This window comes from Thunnus albacares, chromosome 10 (assembly GCF_914725855.1).
Source record: "Thunnus albacares chromosome 10, fThuAlb1.1, whole genome shotgun sequence".
Classification (NCBI taxonomy): Eukaryota; Metazoa; Chordata; class Actinopteri; order Scombriformes; family Scombridae; genus Thunnus; species Thunnus albacares.
The window spans coordinates 21060037-21085107 of record NC_058115.1 but is presented as its reverse complement, the minus strand read 5'-3'; the positions used below and the strand labels follow the sequence as shown (position 1 = coordinate 21085107).

The following is a 25071-nucleotide window of genomic DNA, read 5'->3' as shown; positions in this document are numbered from 1 at the left end:
TCACAAAGTCTTGATACTGAATGTATCAATAAAATGTTTGCTGACAACATATTTAATCTTTTTGTTCCTAAATATCTAATTTTGCAGTACAATATCCACTCATAGTGACTACAGCGTTATTAAACTTTTTTTTATTATGTTTAGGCACTGGCAGCACTTAGTTAGATCATCCAGGCAGTAATTATGTTTATCACCACAAACTAATAATTTAGTAATGTATTAATGTGATTTCTTGGAGACAGGAATGCACTGTCACTGCTCAGCAGAAGATGAGCAGCTAAGCCAGCAAGCACAAACAGATGCTCTTACCTAAAATTATGTCCCATCTGAGGCTATAGCTGGACTCAAATATTGGGCTGAAATAGTGACAACAATGGAAATTGCTTACACAGTAATAACACACAGAATGGCTACATGCCATGTTGTCGTGTGAGATAGATATGTCTGGATCAAGGACAATCCAGTTTTGATTCAAGACACTTTGCTATTCTTTTGAAGGACTAGTATTTATTTTGGCAGTATAACTACGCCTAGCAAGCAGAGCACGTCCACTCAATGGACACATGACACAGTGAGTCCCTGTTCCCAGTCACTCAATATGGTATTTTTATATTGTAATCTGATAGATTAGCACCATGAGGGAAAAACTGAATTGATACAGTAATTCTACATGCTTCCCTGCACATAAACAGTGATAAATCTGTAGATCTACATCCCCATGCACACATACACACTAACACATGCAATAAAAATGAACAATGATTCTGATGCATTTTTTTTTGGACTGAAGACACACAAAAACATGTACACAATAAACCTGAGAAATATCATTACAGTTTTATTGTCACCGCACTCACATATATTGGTTGGTTTTAGGAGCAGAGTGGGATTGTCTATGTCCATTTCAGCAGTGGTCTCTTTTATATTTCTCATCTTTTATTGTCAAGTGTCCCCACTTCCCACAACACCTCTTACACCCTCTCTGCTACCTTCTAGGTTCACAACATTTATTTCATAAATGAGTGTGTGTCAGTGAACAAAAGAAGAGAAAAAAGCCTCCTTCTGTGTACACATCCATGCATGTTCATCCCATTTTCTGTTCATCTACTGTATGTGTCTGCGAGTGCATTTGATTTGATTTGATACTCGTCCTTCTATAACAGGGCAGAATGTCTGATGCAGGCACATGATCAATGAATGCTTTTAGCAACACACGAACGACTTAGCCAGACACACAGCAAGCATGTCTCTGCTTACTGTACCTAATGGCATCTGGATATACTTTACAGAAGAGTTTGAGATGCCATATCTGCAAATTGTTTCTGAGTATCAGTATGATGCAAAAGTGCGCATGATTCATGAATGTGGGTTAATTATAGCAGTGAGTCACTCTGATACAGAGGAGGATGAGCTTGTTCTTCTTAAGTAGGTTTAATATCTGTTCTTAAAGCTACATTAGCTGAGATTTCTTATTTTTCTCATTTCAAATGACAGCATTGTACTTGTTCTGCCCTGGAAAAAAAAATCCCTTTCACTCTAATTGAGAGCTGTTTTATTTGTCCAAATTATTCTAGCTTTAAGTGTGGACACGTTTGCCTTCACAGAAAGTGACAAATTGAAACTTGAAAGTTAAGAGTTTCTCACCATGAAAAGAAAGCTGGATTCATCAGTGTTAGATCATGTGCTTCTCTTACTCCATTGCAGTGTGAAGTTTAGTGTGAAGGTTGGTAAAAACAAGCATGCTAAGTGCATTTAACTGATGTTATATCTCATAATTTGGTGATATTGATGCTTAAATGTGATTATGAATTTATTTAATTTCTATACAATTTCTGATGAACCTTGTAATGCTATTGGACATGTTGTGTATCTGTAAAGAATGTATTCCCTGTGGCCATCAGGTGCTGTAGATCTTCAAATGTATTTCCAGTCATGGGAAACCCCCAATGGCTGGTCTACTCTTGTCACTCATCATATGTGTTCCCCACAAACCTCAGTAAGATGGCTGTTGGAAGAGAAGCTTAAGGCAATGCATCAGTAAAACTCCTCCACAAGAGACGTCCCTGAATGCATCATACACAACATGCTCTACCCCTATATTGCAGAAAATTAAAAAGGGAAACAGAAACAGGGAGAAACCCAAGGACAGGCTGGAAAACATGAGCATGTTGTATCTGTATGCAGTTTACAGAGATCATGCCACATGATTTATTAATACTGAACTTTCAAGTCTGACTTATTACCACACAATGTTGTTTTCAGCAGTATAGTGGAAGAAGGGCCCTCATTTTTCACTACTTCATGACTCGTCCAGGGTGTTGTGCTCTTCTTAGTTTGGATCACGTGGCTCCACCTGCCCAAACATTGCTCTCATTATATGTATGTCAAAATGAGCACCAGTCTCTTTTTCTGGCAATGGTGGTAAACTGCCACACATTACTGATGAGAGGATGATGCAAGCAAAGCGCTGATCAGAACAACAGAACTAAACAAGTCAAAACCAACAGGACTTGAATATGGGGGGACTATGAAATTGCTTTTTTGATTCAAACAGCCCATCACTTTTTGTAGCTGCTTCACAATAAAAGCTCTCCAGCAGTTTGCTGGCAGAAAGCTTTTAATGTGAAGCACCTACAGGAAGTGTTTTGTTAATCTCCCAACTGCAGTGGAAAAATAAATAACTAAAGTTATTTACAATGTACAATCTAGTGCAAAGTCAAGAGGTTGTGATATGTAGAACAACAAGCTAGCAACGCATTGAAAATGGAACCACTGTCCTACGTCTGCCTTACACGGAACTACTCTCCAGAGACTGAAAACATGATTACTGTTATTAATCTTTGGAGCTGTTTCTAAACAAACTAATCTTTGTTGTGAAGGAACATGTCACCCAGTGCAACAGTGCCATAGTTTCTGGACAACAACGGAGGTCTACAGCACAGAGGAATAGGATATATCAGGCTTTGGATACAGGCACAATACTTGTTAGTAGATCAGTTCATAGTTGGTTTGGCTCTGCACATGAGATTTGTTGACAATTGTAAAAAAAAAATATAGAAAATTACCAGCCATATCCTTTAACTTTCATTTTATTCATGTTCAAAATATCCAAGGTTCAGATTTTGAATGCACTTCTTCACTGTGGTGGTGACACAAAGCAATACAATGCCACCACTATGCAACACAACTCAGCAATAAGAAATGTAATAGGACACAAGACAGCTGAGCCCTGTTTCACTTCAGTCTGAGTTCTTTATGTTTAAACTTATTGCCAAACTATTTCCATCATGACTTCTTTCCGAAGTAGATAGTCTGCCTAAACCAGAGCCAAATCTCAACCAACTACTGTAGAGTGACAACACAACACAAGAAATGTGTTGCATCTCAAACTACTTTGATTCAAGGCTTTCACAGTGTGGCATCTCTCGAGATTTTGAAAAAAGTATACATATACACACCTTTGAATCTGCTCATACCCTTTCAACTAAATGCAGTACTGCTGTGTCAATGTGGCCCATCACACACCCTCGCACTTTTTTTGCCAGCTCTCGCAACATCTCTGCAATTGAGTGAGAAAGAGACAGAAGGAGAGAGAGGGGGAAGAAAAGAGATAGGAATGGGGCTGTGCTCAAATCCTCTCTGGGCCCCGAGGCAACACACCAGCTAGCTTCTCTCTCCTAAAACAGCAGAAACACCGCTCCAATCTCCTTTGCATTAATTAATCATTGAACTGAGCACTAAGCTTCTCTCTGTAATCTCTGACTGATTGGGGAGTTGGATTTCTATTTGACCATGTTATTTACTTTGGATGTTAACTGTCAAGAAATGTGGGGATACAACAGTAATTAGCATGCAACAGAGTTGTCTCAACTGTGAGAACATTGCGTTACAATGAATACAAAACTCAGGGTTTGCAAAACTGCAACGCAGTTTTATATTTACACCCAAAACATTGTGATTAGGATTCTTATCCACAGCTAATAACTGTGATGAGCTGATAACAGTTCAGTGTTGCTCTCAAGGACGCATGACTGTTGATTATTACCTTGTCTGTTCCATGAACCTGCGTATACAGATTTTTTGATAACAAAGGTTGGTCTCTGTAATGTTGGGCTGCCTATTTTATCGCTGGTGAATCCTTTGCATGAAGCTAATGCAGGAAATGAAAAGGTCCAGGATCTTTATTACAACAATATTATACTTACCATTTGGACAGCCAGTCTCATCATGTGTCCCCTTATGAGATCTTTCAATCTTGAAGCTGTTGTCTCTGATGCTAATAGACAACTCTGTATGTTGAGTGTGTCTGATGTCGAGGGCAAACACAGGAAGCAGTCTGCCATGCACTCAAGTCACACAGAATCCCATTAGCCCATTCTTATTGATTATCGTGGGCGTTGTCATCAAGCCTGTTGGCTGTTATTGAGCAGCCTGAGATAGGGACACTCACATATGCCATCTCACACACAAACAGAACATGACCACTTCTTTCTGATAATTGTGCCTTTTTATTATTGTCAGACAGATACACGCCCTGTTGCCAAGGAGATATTCTAAATCTGCCCCAAAGGACACTTAAGAAATAAGCCTACCTTTTAATAAATTAAAGGCATGAGTCATCCTCTGACACACACACACACCACACACACACACACACACACACACATATGCACACACACACACTCACACATATGCACACACACACACGTTTGTACACATATGAGGACCTTCACTGACGTATTTCATTCCCTAGCCTCTAACCGTAAACTTCAGTCTGGTGATATTCTATATTCTTATTATTGATAAGAAATCCCATGAAAAGGCCAAAATCAACAATGAATTGATCCTAATAACAAGTATTATCTGTTTTTTTAAAGTCTGACCCCTCTGTGCCGTAAAACTATACACATCAATGAGCCATGTCATTACACTGTGGTGACATGTTACTTCATTTCAATGAACTTGGTCACTGTGGATTATATAGAGTAAATCCCACATGCACTATTTTCAGAGAACCTAAAAGTGCTCAAAAAATTCACTATTTCCTCCTTTCTAACTAATGTTTGCTTAACACTACAGTACCCAGCTGTAAAACTGTATTTAGCCTTAAATGTAGAGTAAAAGTATATGCATGACCCCTTTTTAAAGATTTATGTCTTCAGTAAAGGCACAAATTGAGTTGAGGCTGAGCTCCACAGACAGGGTAAGGAAATCTGAGAGCACTGAGAGATGGACTTACACACTGCTGATTTTGGACTTTTCATGGTATTTGTTGACATCAGCTAACCCCTTACCTTAGTGACTAGCTGGTGGACATAGAGGAACGTTTAGTTGCTAAAGAGACAGATATTTCCATCAGGAGTTGGTGAAGATAAAAACAGAGCTAAAATCAGAGCGAATATTATACTTGCGTTCACCAGATATCCAGAAATACAACTTTAAATGACTGATAATGCTGCTCTGTGTGTTTTCTAGATGTTTAAATGGGAAAGTGCTAACACATTTGCCATCAACTTTAGAAGGTGATAATATTGGAAGGTTGTACTTTAGGGTGTGCATTTCCATCACTGAGGCCAGTACGATATTTATCTTGATGCACAGCCAATGGTCTATTACATTAAATATAGGAAGCAACTACCAGTGAGATACAATACGATTCACTCCTATTGCATTGCAGTGCGATTCAACATGATTTGATTTAACACAATGCGATTTGATGCAATGCAAAAGAATGATGCTATGCAATTAAATATGATAGAGAGTTTGGTTTTATTTCTTAAGCATACAGCAAATCATAAATTAACTAAAAAAAATGCCATTTTTACTTTACATATTTGTTTCTCTAGCACTGCAACTCAGTAAACATCTCATTTATGCTGTTTCTTTTTGTCCTCTAAAATAACACTTTACAAACAGGCTGATGAGGAAAACTTGTACTTTGTCCAATAACTGTCTAACAACAATTTGATGATGAATAAAGATGAAAAAACTCCACAGGCTCCAGTTGATTCTTCCTTGAATATACGAGGTTTACTACAAACAGGTATCTGATATCAGAGGAGCCCTTGATACAGAGTATACATAAATACAGTTACACGAAAAACTTAACACATACAGTAAAACAGTAATACTTATAGGGTAGCTTAGATCACGCCACCTGGGAGGGGAGAAACGTGGGCAACACTGGATCTGAGTGATCTCTAATTCAAAATAATGAGGATAGCTTCGTTACCCATCCAAGGCTACCACCTTCTTGCGTGAGAGACCGTGAAGGCCAGAGAGGCCCTTTCGATTAATTCATCATGGCAAGGCATTTATTAAAACGTTCCTTTATGAACATAATTTCACATATTGAACATCATCCACAAAGGCTTTTTCACAAGTCCTTTGTAGTGTAGTGTTCTCTGTCTCCAGTTTACATTTATATGCTCCATGACCCAAACAATAAATAGAATAATAATAAATTTAATAATCCTCTTACTCTGACGTGTGGAACAATAATTCTAGAATGCGAGTTCCATGCTCATGGAATCAACTGGAGATGAGAGAGCGTGGAGCCCTTTAGAGGGGGGGAATCAATCTAAATATCAAATTATTGGTCACCAATTATTGGTCACATTTCTAAATAATAATGGCATAGGGCCTTTACTAATATTAATATATAAATAAATCAGATTTTACTGATGCAAAGAAAGAAATGATGCATCGTGAGTTCATCCCAAATTGTATCTGGTGCACACTTTTTTAATCAGGGCAGTCACATCATGATCGTTTATGCAGGTGAATCTTCCTCTGTGAATCTTACCATCCCAGTTGTGCTTACAGCTTGTTGCTCTGACCCCAAAGGAATCAGTCAATGCAGGTTTATGGTATAAAGCTCCACATGAAGATAGAAGCAGGGCTGCAACTAATGATTATTTTCATTATCAATTAGTCTACCAATTATTTTGTCGATTAATCGTTTAGTTTATGAGTTGTTACAATTTCACAGTTTTCCACAGCTCAAGGAGATCTATTAAAATGTCCTGTTTTGTCTGACCAACTGTCCAAACTCAAAGATATTTGGTTTAATGTCAACACATAAAAGCAGCAAATTTTGAGAATTTGGAAGCAGAGAAGTTTTGGCATTTTTGTTTAAAAAACGACTAAAATTAATTTTAGATTATCAAAGTAGATTAATTTAGACTAATCAACTAATTGCTTCTGCTCTAGATAGAAGTACAAGGTCCTTTTTTGACTGCATTTCTGTTCACACACACACACACACACACTCAAAATCCCTGGCATCACCTGATCGAATGCAGCTGAACTTGGCCCATTAAAAGCACTTAAATTAATATCATGATGTGTTCACGGGAGATGAAATACTGTAGTTTCAGTCTGCCTCCTAGACTGGCAAATGTTTACCCTGGCCTCCCTACAGCTTATCAGGGCAAGAGTTGTTCTTGGCAGCACCCACCATGTGACAACGATTCCATTACAGCACAGGCAGTGCTCTAATTGTCTCACTCTCTGTGTGTGTAATGGACGCAGGGTGAATGTGATGTTAGCTGTGTGTGTGTGTGTGTGTCTGTGCATGTTTCTGTTTGTGAACGGGAGGTCTGCTGTGTGGTTTGAAGCTTCTCTACACAAGTGCCAGGGTCATCTCTTGATGGATGACCTTACTTAGACGTATCCAAGGCCAGGGTTCTCTCTGATTTGAGTTAGAAACCTCTCTCTATTCATGCTGAGTGAGTGTGTGTGTGTGTGTGTGTGTTTGTGCTATTGCATTTACGTGTGTGTATTCACACCTGTTGTGGACTGAGAGCCTGTTCTGCAGGGGCCACAGAGAAACAGTTCCTCACTGATTCAATTACCGCAGCAATCTAAGCTGGAGGTGCAACAAGAGGCTAGGGGACAGCACGGTCTGCTTCACACAGGTTTCCTGACACAGAGTTGAACAAAGAGGCCTATCAATTCTGAAATGTGCACTTACAAGCTTGATTTCACCTTTCCGTCTTTTTCCCTTTAAAGTCTCAAAGCTTTTCCCCACATGCCTCTCTGCAACAGACATCCTTGAAGTGATGCCTAATCCCTCATGTGTCTGAACTCATCGGTGCCAACTTCAGTGTGCAGGAAATTGCCTTACAGTTCTTTTCCAGTCGCTAATGTGACATTGCTGATGGTGCCATGCTAACAGTGAAAGTGAGAGATAATGGATGAGCATCTTGGACTCATCATTTGGCAGTGCATAAGTTAACCTTGTGTTTTGTAGAAATGCATCAGTGTCATTATTGTGTGTGACTAGATCCAGAAGTCTTAAAAAGTGTTCCTGTAATTTCACTTAGGCTGTCATCTGAATATCAGTCCAATTACACTTTTTGCAATGTTCCCCCTCATTTATAGTTGGGAGCAGTGACACTTAGACTGCCTGTTTCTCTTTCTGACTCTTGCTCTCACTCCCACTCATCATCTCCGATGTGACAGTGCTGGCAAATTGTGATGTACAGGAATAATGATGTTTGAGTGCTGGCTTCTGGTGTGTAATTGAAACACTGGGACGCTTTCACACCGCCCCCCCACCCCTCTAGTGCCAGCTGTGCCACTGATACAAGAGCAGTGGTTCCCTAAGATATATCTCATGCTACTGGCAGGTGGCAAGCAGATAAATTCGCACTGTTGTTTGTTCCTGGTTTAATCCAGCAGACCTGCAGCGGCAACCTGTTACTCTGTGTCTCAACTTGTCTTGCTTGTACCAAAACATATATGCTATCTGCTTGTTTTGCTGTGACTGACTCCATAGTGATTTATTACTGTTGCAGGTAGATATACAGTATGTCTTATACTCTTGTACTGTTTTGTAGTTATTTTTGAAACAGTATTCTTTGATAATTTCCTCACATTTTTGCTTTTGTGTTTTTGATTTTGGAAAGGCAATAAACAAAAGGCATCTATTGTCCTACTATGGCCCCACACACACACATTTTGCATGTGGAGAAATCTGAAGCTTGACAGACCTGCAGGGTGCCTAGTAATGGTTGCTAAGCCATGATTGAAAAAACACTTTTTGAGGGAGGGGTTTAGCAAACAGTTAGTCAGTTATCATAATGCCTTTAACAAATTTAATGTTTCATTGATTATCACTTGATATCACTTGATTATCATAATTATCACCATCCCTTGCTTATTCAAAATCATATTTGATAACGCTGAAGGACGCAGATACAGAATTGTTCAAAGTGACATAATCAAATTTCAAGCACATTTGATTCCAACATAACTTGCTCCAGACACAGTTGAAGTGTTGACCTTCTCATAACAGTGTCCTCAAGGCCCTGCCAAAGGTGTTTGACAGTTTGACTTGACATCTGGTACAGGATATAGCTGCCCAAAATGAGAAAAGTTCATTCTAAAGAGGCAGTGAAGGTCCTGATTTGTATTACACACCCAAATTGTGTATAAAAAATGAAAATGCCTGTTTTGCCCTAATAATTGAATGGTTCACTGACCTACCAGTCATTTTTTTTTCTGGCACAGAAGATGAACTGCAGGGCTTGCAGAAACCTGCTCATCTTTAGTGGATGGCAATTAAAGTTTTGAACTGTACATACCAAATTTTTGGATGTTAACAAATCTAACATTCTGGATAGTGGGAGGCATTGACCAAATGTCATCCGCAGTATTTGGTTGGTTTGTTGGAGAACTGTTTGCTGAACTAATCGTGTGTGTGTGTGCGTGTGTGTGTGTGTGTGTGTGTGTGTGTGTGTGTTGGCAGGGTGCGGCTAGAGGCCTTCTCTGACAACAGTGGGAAGCTGCAGCTCTCTCTGCAGGAGATCATAGAATGGCTGACAGCCAAGGACGAAGAGCTGTCGGAGCAGCTGCCCATAGGAGGCGACGTGGGGGCTGTCCAGCACCAGAGGGAGTTCCACCAGGTAATTTGCACAATAATACCTTCTCAGTGCAAATAATACATATCCTGTTCACGTATTGATGGGATAGAGTTTTTATTCTGCCGAAGGGGAAATGAATTTTCACAGTATATACGCTGCTTATACCCTACTCCCTCAAGATATATCTATAGATCCATACAAAAACACATATATACAGAAATAGACTGAGTCAGTAGATTCATACAGACATAAATAGATGTATTCAGTAGGATATTATCTTTTGTGGCTGTGTGGCAGAGGAGCCCTTTTCCACTTTTAAGTCCTATATCTGTGTCCTTATGGGAGTAGTGTGAAAAATGGATTGAGGGTAAGCCCAGGGTCATGTGCTATGATCTGTGCAATGCATGTGATGGCTCTGTCATTTGGATCTGACAGGCTGGGAGTTGGGAGGCCAATGATATTGTAGGCAGTGTGTGTAATGTGGGTATATTTGTTCTTGTTGGAGACAATTGATGTGGTGAAGAAACATGTGAAGCAGTAGAATAATAAATGTATGCTTTTGTAGAGCAGCAACAAAAGTTGAGGAACAAACTGGAGGGTTTTGAGTATGCAGATATCAGATATATTGATCAAAGTTGAGTTTATTGTCCAGTCTGAGTCAATAGATACTTGAAACAGCTCAACTGCCACTGATATCATTAATGAAGGTGGGTCTCTGCACACTACAATCTGCTTTGGACTTAAAGCCTACTTAAAGACACATGATTTTACAGACACTGTGACATAAAAAATACATCTTTCAAGCTCCAATCCTGTGTTCTTGTGTTATTTGTTCAGTTATGTCTTATAAAATAGCTGTCATGACTCTTGAAAGTGGGGTTATATATATAAATTCAACTATTAAAACAACCACTTTTCAGCGATCCAATCAAATCTGAAGGATATGATTTAAATCCCTTTCTAAACTATACTTCACACACATACTTTATTTGGTTTGACTCCAAAATACTTCACATCATACTGTAGAAGATATAGACGCTCTGACTGCCTTTTCACTGTGACTTTAAGGACATTTGGAAAATGTTAACACTCAGTTGATTAGATGAAACAATAAAGCAATAAGCAGTTTTTATTTGCCAAGACATTCAGGTGAAAGTCAAAAGTTTTTGTGTCTCACAGTCTAGCATTTGGCAATCCAATAATTTATTTTTTCGTCCTCATTTAACCAGTCATGTTGACTACATTCTTATTCACAGCTGTGGCCTGGGGGATTAGTTGCAGCAGGCTAAGGACGTACACATAGAGCACACAAACACCTAATTTGCACAGTACAACCATCATTTTAAAATTATTCAGTGATTCTTAGGTAAATGAGGATTAGCAGAATCACCTCAGTTTTTCTCTTTGTGAGTTTCTGATGGGTTGTGTAACACTTATTGGTTCTGTGTGTGTTGAATAATGGCCAAAAACAAGCTTTAATAAAACAATCTCTAAAGCTTCATTGCACATCAAATGCTAAACACAGAGGTGAAATTGTAACGTTTTCATTACCCAATGGTAAGCTCACAGGATTGGTAGCCATTTCAACAATTTATTTTTTCATTATTAAAGTTTAAAGCTGACGGGGACATCAGTTAGAGTTGCTGACAGCAGAATGAAGCACCTCCTCCTCCCCCTTTCACATAATTCCTGCATGGTTCAGTGATTTGAACTGGCCTTGAAATCCCTTCAAGGGCTTGTGTAGATAGAAGGACACACAAACTCACAGGCTCACAAACTCAGAGACTGAGACCTTATCGATAATGGCACAAATCAGCACTTGTTTGTCTTTCCAATAAATATTTTCATCCTCATATTGATGCTAGAGAAGCAAGGCTCCTTTTATATCCTGCCATCATAATTTGACTCGGTTGTCAACTGATTCTGTATTTGGGGACACATGTAAGAGCTTGAGGGACAGGAGTGCATCAAGAATTGTCGATAAATGTTTTACTTTCAGAGATAGAGAGCAAATAAAATTCATATCACACAACAGGATACATCCCCACGCACAGTGGTGTTTTAACCTATTTTGCCTAATGAGACCTCTCAGGACGGTGCTTGCATATACAGATTGTGCTTGATTAACATCTCCCTCACTCTAATAAGCCTTTTTCTTGGAAGACATTTTAACATGTCACAGTAATAGAGGCACAGGTGTAAATTATAATATGAATGATGTCTGAAATCCATTTAGCTACTTCGGTTTCAGGGTCCTGGTATTGTGCATGTTGGATCACTGTCACACTGTCATTGCTTACTTGAATAGAATAGAGCCAGTGTTATTAATAACGCCTGTGCTTTTCCTACTATGGCAAGTCAAAATGTGTACTGGAAAAAAAAAGCATATTAGTTGTTTTGCAAGTTCACAGTTGTTATGAGAACTGGCAGTTCAGTTCCTGGAGTGTCTCGGGCAAGTTCATTCCCAAACATAGAGCGTGCATTTGGAAGAGAAAGCTGTCTGGCAGTTGGTTGCATAGAGCCAAGTGGCCAGCCCAGATGGTGTTAGTAGACAGTTCTTGTTCAAGTTTTAGTTGGTGGTGGTTTGTCCAAAACAAAACAAAGCTGCAGGTAGTTTCAGTTTCAGTTCTCCAGGCCAAAGACAAAAGCTGCTCTGGTGTCGGGTCTCTTGCTCTCAAGGTTGTTCATGGTTGTTCAGCACCAAAATCACATCTAGATGCTGCTACCCAGAAGCCTTATCACACCTGGGCCACGAAGTTAACTGATAAGCCCTGCTCACTACCAGCCAGCTAAAAAGAAAGAAGGAACCACTAATTTGACTTCTAAAGAGCTGCTCAACTTAGTGACGACTCAGACATCCATGATTCTCAGAATGATATAGAAAGTTTGCCATCAGGAAGTTACTGTTGATTAGGTGAATAAGATTAAAAAATAATATTGCATTCTTGTTATTGATGTATCTATCCAGTGTAGCTTATTTCAGTGTGATGCCACAACTATTCAGAGACAATTCAGACAAACTTCTTGTGTCGTAATCTTTGGTTGATTCTGCAAAGAACTGGCTCATCTCAAATCAGTCTTTTTTTATTAGTAATAAAAAAACACTTGCAAACATCTGTGCATTTGTACAACCTTTTAATTAGTATTCAGTGGCTCATATTTCGTTAGCTTTGTGTCCTTCCATCTGTCACCCATCTTCATCAGTTACTAAAGACTACAGGGGAATGAGCTGCCTCTGTCTTATCGGGCTGCACCGTGTCTCTTTAAAGGCCCTGCACACCCACACAGGTGTTTTTAGTCATTCTGGCTGATTAAAACTGCAGTCAGATTGAAATCCACCTGGTGAAATGAACTCATGTGGTGTGCCCAAAAGGAAAAAGCGTGTGTACTGTTGTAAAAATAAACTGTGGCAGTTAGCATGGCTAGCGTGTCCATAAAGTTGTGAGTCATACGGTGTTTTATCAAACACTTCACTGTCATTAACCTCTGTCACTGACCTTAGCCACTCTCCAATCAAACAGCATCTCTTCTTCTCTTCTGCTGGTATTATTATGCCATGCAGTTATAAAACAAGAATATGAACAAACAATATTTTGTGAATGAGAGGTCAGACCCACCCCTCTCTCAAACCAGCTGGATATTAGAGAGCCTTGCGATTTCATGAATCAAAATTCAATCAGATTGAACAGATTGAAGGAGGCGGGTCAAGTCGAATGTGTCTCACTCTGTTCCACATAGACATGAACGGAAAGCAAATCTCGGTCTGACTGCACCAATAGGTGATGCTGGAATGAGCTATTTGCTGGGGTCACAAAAATTACAGGTTAAATTGTTTCATCTTAAAGGACCAGTGTGTAAGATTTAGTGGCATCTAGCGGTGAGGTTGCAGATTGCAAACAACTGAATACCCCTCACCCTCCCCTTCCAAGTGTGTAGGAGAGTGTTTGGTTTGTCGGTTCTGGGCTACTGTGGAAACATGGCGGTGCAACATGGTGGGCTTCATGGAAGGGGAACTGCTCCCTATGTAGATATAAATGGCTCGTTCTAAGGTAACAAAAACACAACATTTCTTTCATGGGATTATACACCAATTAATACATACTTATGAATATTATATTCCATTTCTGCTAAGTCTGTTCCACTAGATGCCACTAAATTCTACACACTGGTCCTTTAACAGGTGCAACAAAACTAATTGGAGAGTCAGGGAGATATCAGTCTTTAAGGCTGTCGACCTTGCTGCACACTTGCATCACACACTGAATAGAAAAGCCTCCGGTCACTGGTAAGATTAAATCCATATATAAATACATATATACAGTCAGTAAACACATTTATAACAGACTTCCTTAATTTAGTGAGCCAACAGAATAATGGGAGAGAGTTTCAGTATTATGTCAGTAGCTTTTGTTTGTTGGATAGATCAAAAGAAAATAAATTGCTTTCCTGTGTGTTAAGGATACCCACTGGTGAGACAATAACAAAAATCCAAGGATGTCTTTAAGGGAGGAAGGTCTCTCTACTGAAATCTTTTTTAATTGACATGTTATATAGCCCTGTGTGCACTGTGTTGGGGTAGACTCTCATAAAGTTGGTACAGACAGGAATTGCCCAGAAGGCAGGTGTGTGTATGCGTGCGTGTGTGTGTGTGTGTGTGCGTGTATGTGTGTGCGTGTGTCATACAGATTGCTGTTCTGTTCAAAAATAGCTCCAGACAACAGGCAGAATCTGATGGTGAAGATGACGGTTTTAATTGTTATTTTTGACATAAAAAAACAATATTGAACTACTATAATATCTCAAATAGATTCAAATGAAAGCACACTTGAGGGTGTGTGTGAAGCATAGAACCATTAAAATTTATACTATCCTGTGTGACAGGAAGTGTTTGGAGAAATGCTACCTGGGATGATAGGGATCATTTCCCAGTAAATCACTTTAGTTGCGGGTGATGTATGGCGCGAACTGGAACTAGTGTCGACATGCCAGCAAACACACACTCACACTCACACTCACACTCACACACACACACACACACACACACACACACACACACACACACACACACACACACACACACACACACACAGTGCACTCACACACACTGTAATTGGTTCTGTAACTACAGCAGAGTTTCCACCCTCCACCCTCTTTCCAATTTTCTGTGCTGTCAGTTTGTGCAGTGTCTCTGGAAGGCGACTTGTTTTGACAGTGAGAGGTTTGTGGCTCCCGCTTCACCCCAGTCCAACTCCACCTTGACTGGTACACTGTGAAATCAGCCTGCCAATTAACAGAACAATGAAAGAAAAAACCCAACACTTCATACTATCTTGCAGTTACTTCTCTCCCTCCTTCTCTCCTTTTCTATTTCGCTTATCTTTTCTTTTTTTCTCTCAAATTTCTGCTTAATCCCTCTTTCTATCTTCTAACTCCCTCTTCCTTGTGCGTCCTCATCTCTGTTTTTCACATCTGCTTTTTATGCTTTGAAGTCACTGTTCTCTATTTCCACAACTATCCCTCCAATACTGATTGTCCAATTTAGTGATGCACAAGCTTCCAAAAATCTCCTCTCCTCTCCTCTCCTCTCCTCTCCTCTCCTCTCGTCTCCTCTCCTCTCCTCTCCTCTCCTCTCGTCTCCTCTCCTCTCCTCTCCTCTCCTCTCCCAATGTCCCATTTTCAGCACAACACGACTTATAATCTGCGATGCCTCAGCTTCCCAAGCGTCTGGTTGCTCTAAAACTTTCCTGACAAAGCAGAGAGGGAAATTGCATCCCAGTTTTCTATAGAGAATTAAAGCGTTTTAAGAAATGTGAATTATTGATCTTAAGTGGATTTATACTGATGTCTTTTTTGTGTGTGGGATGATTTCCCTCTGTGCTACATTTTTTGTGTGCATGTGTGTGTGTGCAGTTGCATGTTTACTTCTTGTTTTTGTATGTGTGTGTGTGTATTTGAGGTGGTGATGAAGGGGATTTTGGGTGAGAAGCTATGTTTGTTAGGGTGAGATTGTATGGTTTTGTGTGTTTGGGCATGAAGATGGGTGAGCATTCCAGCAATGGGAGGGATTTTGTGTGTCTGTAGCAACTCCAGAATCTTCTCTGCCTCATGCGACAGGGAAAATGAAATGAAAATCTATCCGCCCTCAGTGTTGTCAGAAGCACATGGAGAGGGACTGTCCAGAGGGAGGAGTAAATGGGATGCCATCAACATGTTTAGACGAAGTCAATGAAGTCATTTCCTCCCTCTGAATTTTTCTACTCCATGCATAATGTATCTTAATCTGATCTGAAGGCTTCACTCTTAATGTTCTCTCAACCAAAGATGAAGCCTCTGAGTGTGAAATTTAGCTGGAATTAAAGTTTTAACATGACAGCTGGCTCAGGGAATCCAGGGCTCAGCTCTTCTTTGGGCAGCAAAGCAGCTAAAGAGAGGATGGAGAGAATAGAGAACTGGAGAGGATAAAATGAGGGTTAGCAAAAGGAAAAGAAGGGAGCAAGGATGTGCGGTAGAAGAGGGAATTTGCTTGTGATTACAGAAAAAAGCACAAGAGAGGAAGGAAGGGAAAGACAGACGGCAGGTTTTCTCCATAACTGTTGCACTGGGAATCTTATCTCATGCCACAGCTCCCCACTGTTACACACTTTTGCATGTTTGCTCAGTGCTGGTGTTTGCTGGTGTTTCACTGGGGGCTTTCTGTTTAACTCTGCTCAGCGGGTGTTATCAGGCCTGCTGGGCTCTGGTCCTGGGGTTTTAATAGGCACTGAAACACTGTCACTGCTGCGCCGCACCACGCAGCTAATTCCAGCTAGTAATGTAGATTTTCAGCTAAAATTGTAATCTCTTCATACCGTAAGAGGATTGAGTACGCTGGCTTCACCTAAATAAATTACTTTGAAGAGAGGGAATATCCCTGGCATTAATTCACTCACCTGCAGTATGTTTTAGAGAGAACAAAGATTAGTATAGAAGACTGAAGAAGGTTGACGCACTGGCTTTCTTCAAGGCCCTGCGGAGGCTCTGGGTATCTTCTCAGTGGTGGAGTAGAGACATATGTGTGTGTCTTCTTACACACTGAGCTCCTGGTTTGTGATTTCCATAAAAGGAGTGCTGCTGAATGTGGACCAGTGGAGCCGGGTTCTCCAGCTAATTGGCTCCTCTGCGTGAGCAGGTCAGCTGACCAATACTTTTGGTCTCCTTTTGTGCTCTGGGCTCTCCGCATAAGCAGACAGCCCTGTAATCCCATGTGGTCCTGCCAGCAGATCCCTGCTAGTGTGTGTGTATGTGCACAGTGACTGCTATAAAGTAATTCATGTGTTCAAACAAGCCAACTGTCCCTCATGTATATCCCTTGGTGTTTCTTGTACAGTATTTGCTCCTCAGCCTGTGTGCCATGGTATCATCTTAAAACTCTTTCTACTTTCTTTCTAATTCTAGCTTCTCTTTACAGTATGGTACAGTAATAAAAGCTGAGAAAAACAGAAAATCAGAAAATAAATAAGTTAAACAATTAATCAATAACCCAAATGGTTACACATTAATTTTCTGTTGTTCTAATCAATTAATTGACTAATCATTTCAGCACTAGAATGTAGAGTAATACTTTATTTTACAGATCCCTTAATTTTATACAAATTTCCTGGAGTTTTTCTGAGTATTTTGCAGGTATTAAGCAGTCATTTTTTAGGACATTTTACAGAGAGGGTGGTGTAATTTGGTACAAATGATAAAAAAAAACAGAAAAAAGTGTTAAGTTAGTTTAGTTATACCCACTAGATACATAGTTGTTAATTTGCAAAGATTCTTAATAAATTAGACTCATAATAATTCTTTAACAGACAGAAAATAGTTTTTAGTGTGAAATAATATATTAGCATATTAGGCTCTGTTACTGTTAATTCTTAGGACATTTCTTTGAAAGGGTTATGTAATTTGGTAATATACAGGAAATGCGCTCATTAAAGAGTTTTTAATAAACAACCTAATGTTATGTTATGTTATGTAGTTTGACATACAGACACCGAAAACTAAGTACTTTCTGTCTGTTAAAGAATTGTTAAGAGTCTAATTTATTATGATTTTTTGCAAATAACAACTACACTTGTACAACACTAATGTACAATAGCAAATTGCACCTCCCTTTCTGTAGAATATCCTAAATATTTACTGTTTAATACCTGCAAATTACTCAGAAAAAATACAGAGAACGTGTGCAAAATTAAAGGACCTGTAAAATAAAGTGTTACTGAAAGTACAATTACATTTGGTCTCTATGAGGCAGGGTGGTCTCATTCAGAGAGGAGGCACAGTTCAGTCTGGCCCTCAGGATCTTCCTTCAGAGGATCAAGTACCTGACTTGGGACACAGTTTATTTCTTTGATTCCCTTGCACTTACCCACACACTCTCCTCCCCTCTCTGCTTCTCTCCCGCTAGGCATTCATGGAGGATGTCAAGTCTCGCGGGCCGTTCATCTACTCAGTCTTGGAGTCTGCCCAGGCCTTTCTGGCTCAGCACCCCTTCCAGGAACCAGAGGAGACCCTGACTGATGGAAAAGGTCTTTTCTCTTCATACTCTGTGCCAACTGCTGTGCAGCCAAAATATCATACACACAAACTTCTTCAGCTAAGTCCCAGAGTTCCTTTAGTAGGACCCATGCAGGTCTTCCATTAGTAGTTATTAGCAGTGATCTGTCCTCTGGTGTCACACTGAGTTTAAGGGGACCTATCAGACCTTTCTTTATTGTCATATATATAATGTCACAATGTCAGATGTTCATATTAAATGTGGCCGAAGTGTCAAATAATGAGGTAAATGTATGTACAAGTAATCCCTGTCAGCAAAAAGCACCAGCTTCAGACTGGTCTAAACACTCGGTATCCAATGGTTTTTTCTACTTTCAGCCTGAGGCAACGTCAAATCGTGATGGATTCTTTATATGGTCATCTGCTCCACACACAGTGCATGAGTTCACTGCTCCGCTCCGCCACATTATGGCATATTTTCATTGTTTTGGGGGGATAGTCATGCTGAGCCATAACTCGAATTGAGCTGGCACGCTGTGAGTGATTTTCCATTACGCAGCAGGGCAAAGTAAAATAAGTAGTTTACCTGTTGGAGGTGTGCTGGTCATCTGCAGCTCTTCATCAAACATCATCATCACTGTGGCTGTTTCTGCTTGTACTATACCTCCTTGCATTATTTCTCACTGCTCCTCTGAACAAAGAGCTCCAAATATTAACATATGCTGTGTCAACTGGTTTTTAGCACTACTAATGAAGCTCTGCTAGTTCGGTGAGGAACGTGCTTTATTTCCTGTAAATTCTTCACAATAAAAGTCTCTCTATTTAGTCATTTAAAAGCTTTTAATATGATGCAGGAAATGTTGGGTTTTCATCAGCGGTAACTCAACACGACTCTGATACGGCTGCCCCTCGGCAGCTTCCAGAAAGGTGGCCAGTCAGAACAGAGTGGTTTCATCGAGAGGGGGACCTTAAAGAGACAGGAGCTAAGACTGCCTGTTAGAGACAAAGGCTGAACTGAGGGGCTGCATAAAGGGCCAGTATACAATAAATAAGGAGTTTTTTGAACTGTGGATCATGCAAAGCCACTCTAGTGGAGTCCTAGAATAAGAATATAGAGTTGGAAATGAGCATAATAGGTCCCCTTTAGGGAAAGTGTCTGGGTCGGGACCAATTAGCTCTAGTTCACCAGCTCTACAGTGCCATCTGCTCAGATCAATAATACAGCAAGCTTTACTGTTTCTCCGCCCACACGTCCACTTCGTAATGTTTGTTTCTCACCACTGGCTGCTCACTTGGGAAATACTGTAGCAATCTACCATACTGTGTTCTCCTCATGTCTCCAACTTGTTTTGCCCCCTTGCCCCCCTTTTTCTCTCTTTCTTTCTTTTTCATTGAGTTGGTCTCCAATCATTGCTCCTCTCTTTGTCTGACTTTTAACCCTTGCTTTCCTCTTCACCCTGTTATTTCTCTGTCTACTCCATTTTTTACATTCTCATTTGCACCTTCATCCTTTTGCCCTCGTGTGGCCCCATGTAACCTCTTCCACCTTCTGCAGAGGTGTCTCCACGCCGGCGGATCTTGAATGTGAGCCGCTCGGTATGGAAGCAGGCGAACGTGGCCAGTGACCTGTGGGAAAAGCTGACGGCACGCTGTGTGGACCGCCATAGGTCAGTCTTTATTTTACATTGTGTAGATCCTGTTTAGACTAGGTGTAGTTTCTGTCTTGTTGTTATGCCAATGTCAGTAGTTTTAAAAACACAATTGGGAAAACACTGAAGGTTATTTTGGATGGAAAATGAGTTTTTTAGGCTAATCACAATGCAAGTTTTGTAATCAAGGCCAGTGCAGCGAACAAACTTTGGGTCAGATCTCTCTGTTCAGATAGCAGCATTATTTTTGTCCTCTGAGAGCCTTGCAATTCCAGTTTTTGTGATTGATTTTTGATTAAATGAATAATAATAGCTCATATGGGAGTAAAGCAAATTGCAGTCCTTGTGCTCATGGAACCACTCCAAATGCCATTGAGCTAATGGTAACATTGATTTCTCAGATGCAAAACAAGTTGGCTTCTTTTTGTTTCCTAAAAGCAAAAATTTGGCAGTTAAGAAGTTATTTGTTACCACATGAATCAAGATGCTTGAATATAAATATAATTGTGTACCATACAGGAAATGAAAGATAGGCTGTTTAGGGTATTAGTGCTCCTACCCTGTTTTTGTATATTTCAATGCTGTTGATAGTCCCTCTCCTTTTTCCTTTTTAAATAATTTGGGTATATATAACAAGAAAGAAAAGTAAGAGAGAATGCTGTTTAAATATGCAATGAACAAAGGCATGTATGTTTATTGATAATATAAAAGACTCCAAAAAAGTGAAAGATTTATTTTAACCATATAACAGCAATATGCTTTCTTTTAGAGCTACAAAGTTGAGAGTGTAATTTCCTTCCCGATGACTCTATGGTTGTGTGTGTGTTGGTCCATAGTAGGGTTATACATTTCACATAATATAATTACCATAACCTGATTACAAAATGTGGCAACTACAATCTGTTACAGAAACAATTACGAAAACACATTTATCAAGTTTTGGATCTTTGGAAATTCAGAGTTTACTTTGAAAACTAAAACTTCTTTTCAAGGGTAAAAACATTTAGATTGTGAAAAAAATTATGACAAATTTTAATAAATAGCGTGTTTGACTGCATGCTCCATGGACTTTTATATGCACAGATTTTTAGTCTGTTGTTTCACATTAACTTCATATTTTAATGGTGCAGGTAGTTAACTGCAATGAATTGAATTTTCAACAAAACCCTCAGACACATGGAGAGGACGTTGGAGCGTCTACTCCAGATCCAGGCAGCAATGGAGGAGCTGGCAGTGGCCTTGGAGCAGGCAGAAGGGGTGAGAGATGCCTGGGAGCCTGTCGGAGACCTCTTCATCGACTCTCTGCAGGACCACATAGATGCTACCAAGGTAGACACACACAGAAAACCACATTACACACACTTTCTCCTCTTTCTCTGTCTCTTTATCTCTCTCATGCATACACACACTTGTACATGCAGACCCATTATCATGAATCCCAGATATTTTTTTTTTTGTTTTTTACATTTGGAGTAACTTAATTGTCTCCTTTGAGATAATTGCCTCTGGCTATCCCTGAAAAAGCACACATTGTGACACTTTGACACGTCGTAAACAAACATCAAACAGTGACATCCAGCTTTTTTTTATATCACAAAAACACAGCAGTGATATGTTACTCATGAATAAGTGAGATCTGTATCAGGCTGTGTTGCTTTAAAATGTTTGTTGTGCCTGCCTGTGTACACATCCCTGTCGGAGTAGCTGTGATCTGACAGATGATGACAAGGATGAGGCACTTCAAACTGACACAGTGAGATTGCATGGGTTAGAATCCTCAGCTGAATAGATGTTGTTAAACAAATGGCAGGTCGTTGGTTTAGTAATTATGGAGTGCCGAGTGTTGCTACCGCTAAGTGAGGGCAATCTCTGCACATACATCATTCTGCACAGTGAAGCTCAAGCATTCAACTGTAGGAACAAGAAGAAAAACACATTTTTGAGTGGAGGGGGATTTTTTTAATCATTAATCAAAATAGTTGCAGATTAATTTTCATTCGATTGACATTGACACATCAGTTAATGGATGAAGTGTTTCAGCTCTACAATATTCACCAACACACAAGCATCCACACTTGCTCCTAAGCTCCTTATCATGAAGATGATGCATTTTGTTGCCTCTCCGTGCTGGCATCTAAACACAGTCAGCATATTTGGAGATATCAGGTATTGATTTCCTTACCCTTAAGAAGAAAAGCAAGAAAGTTTTCCCTGTAAAACATGTGATGGGAGGCTGTCCTGTGGTCGTGTTCATGCCATGCAGTCACAGCTTCCTTGTTTTGAATAACACTTTCCTCTTCCAGTCTTTTTTAAGTGTCTTCACTGTGTCCCATCAAATAAAGTATAGTAAGTATAAGTAAAATAATAATCAGTGTGCAAAATATAATTGTAAAAACATGTCACACAGGCAAACATTCTTGTCACAATATTTATTTATTTAGCTTTTTAAAAATTAAATATCAAGTGTCAAGTGTAGCACTGGCATTTGTAAAATGCTTTTTACATCTACACTAAAAGTTTTCACAGACTGCAAAAAAAAAAAGAAAAAAAAAAAGATAACACTCAACCAACAGTGCATAATGATGCAGCTGTAAACAAACAAACAGACGCACATATGAACTGCCCACACACTGACATTCATGTCTATCCTAGGTTAGACACTGCTTACTGTAATTCCCTGGTTTCCTACATTGCTCACATATAAAATCTATGAACAGACGCCGTTGGTGGTCCAACTTCATTATACATTCTTTTCACTTTCATTTTGTAAGTTAATACATAGATGCTGCCAAGTAGTTTCTAAAACTAAGCCAGAAGCTATCATGAATCACATTTCAATTGACTTGAATTGAGTCGGTGCAATCTTGTTATTTGTGGACAGCTATGACTAATGTTTTTCTACATTTGACATTTTTTATATTTCTCTTTTATTCCAACACTATCTTTTCCATCTACCTCTATATGCTCTTCTCTCTCTCTCTCTCTCTCTCTCTCTCTCTCTCTCTCTCTCTCTCTCTCTCTCTTTCTCTCTTTCTCTCTCACACTCCTGCAGTTATTTAAGGAGGAGCTGACCCAGGTGAAGGAGGGTATGAAGCACATCAATGATCTGGCCCATCAGCTGGCTATCTCCGATGTCCATTTGTCGATGGAGAATGCTCGTGCCCTGGAGCATCTCAACAACAGATGGAAAGTGCTTCAGGTAGAGTTCGTTGCCAGGTCTCTATTGTCTGTTTGACATTGTCAGCAGCAGCTTTTCCAGCCTACAAACCCCAGGCAGATTTCACAAAGTGATCCCAAGTGTGATGTTTGTCCATATGCAGTTATGGGTTTATTAGAGGCTTTCATATTTATCCACACCTCAGGCTTTTTGGGCATGTGAAGGACAAGTGGAGTGTTTTGGGGGAATGGATAAAAGGCCATGTTTTTGATGACAAGTTCTAACATCACACCAGGGGGTGGTCAGAAAGTCTTTGCATGCCAAAAGATGAAAGCCTCCTCATTTGCCTAATTTACTCAGAGATCATGAAAGCCACTGAACTTACTGGTCTATACAAGCATATATATGATAGAAATGTAGCAAATTTTGTCCACTTGCTAATGATAAGTGTTAAGTGCTCTTCCCTCTTGCCTAAAAGCTTGCTTTTTTTTGAGGACTGTTTATTTGTTTTTGAACATACCAATACCAATAAGCGACATAATACATAGACAGGGGCAGATATAAGCTTAACAGTGCAATAAAGGGATGAGACATTACACACAAAAAATTTGCAAGACAAATTAAAGTTGCTACAGAAATCAAAAATACAGTATATGATGGAGCACACAGATAGTAATAAATGGCTGTTACATTTGTGTGTACAGGTTATCAAACTAGTGTTAGCATAATTGATTGAGAAAATGCAGCCATATTTTGTTGAATTTTTAGAGGATCCATGAAGCATGTACTTGAGCTCCTCCAATTTGAAGTGTTGTGATTGAAAGTGTTACCTCCATAACACAAATGATGTGTATTTAACATTTTTGATCACTTTTGAAGACTATACCGTTTTTTAGTTTCCGTTTTCTTAAATATCAAAGTAACCTTTGATTGCCATTAATTTTCACATTGTATGAAAATCAATTAATAGACTTTATTAACTTAATAGAAATAGATTTTATTTCTATTTATCATAGTGAATGGAAATAAAATGAATGGAAACAATAGATGCCTGGAATGATTGTTACAATATATCCAAATGTCTATAACAAGCATGATTCGGTTAGTTGTGACGTGAAGTAAAAATGGGCTAAAACATGTAAAACCAGGAGTTTGCTGCTATGACAGAGGTAAAAAAAAATAAATAAAAACTTTTAACATCAACTTCCATATTGTACTTTAAAATCTGACTAAACTGTAGCAGCTTCACAGTAATAGACATTCTCAATATTCCTTGATTGTAAGGTGTTTACTGTGAAGCAGCTGCAGCAAGTGTTGAATTAAATAACATAATAGCATTCTCAGTGTAATTAATATTCATTCCAACAACCTTTACACACCAGTCTCTGTATGAACCTGTTGTCTAACCGCTTTTGTTTTTCTGTAGCACATCTTTCCTGCGATGTGTTGAGCTCACTATCTTTTTAATGAATTCAGTTTAGGGAGATGAGAATAACATTTAAAGGACGTTTACTCTTTATAACTATAGTATAACTATTGGTTTGAATTTTAACGGTTTATATGTATCATTGCACAGGCATGGGACACATCCCAATTCCCTTCAATTGTATCCACGTTTCCCTCACTTGCGTCTTTTCCTTGCATCTTATTCCCTCACACTAAAGATGCATGAAAAGATGCGAGGAGAGAGGTAATGAGGATATATATTTTTAGAGAAATGCAACGTCCTTTCCCATGAAGCATCATCTGAAGCGATGTCTGTTTCTGAGGGCAGCGGGAGCTGATCACAGCTGAATCAACTGTCAGTCAGCTTTAACAGCTGTAGAAACTTTTGATGGAGTTTGTGTCTGTGCACATGTGCACTGTCCTAATATTA

The 25071-nt window shown here is 39.4% G+C and overlaps 1 protein-coding gene across 1 annotated transcript in view; it reads left to right on the top strand.

The window, feature by feature from the left end:
- Positions 1-25071, top strand: part of drp2 (dystrophin related protein 2) — an 86504-nt gene that overhangs the window by 23077 nt on the left and 38356 nt on the right. Inside the window, exons 3-7 of the mRNA XM_044364093.1 lie at positions 9755-9911; positions 18301-18421; positions 19945-20056; positions 21211-21367; positions 23091-23237. Coding sequence (XP_044220028.1) covers positions 9755-9911; positions 18301-18421; positions 19945-20056; positions 21211-21367; positions 23091-23237 — 694 coding nt within the window. The remainder of the gene's footprint in view (positions 1-9754; positions 9912-18300; positions 18422-19944; positions 20057-21210; positions 21368-23090; positions 23238-25071) is intronic.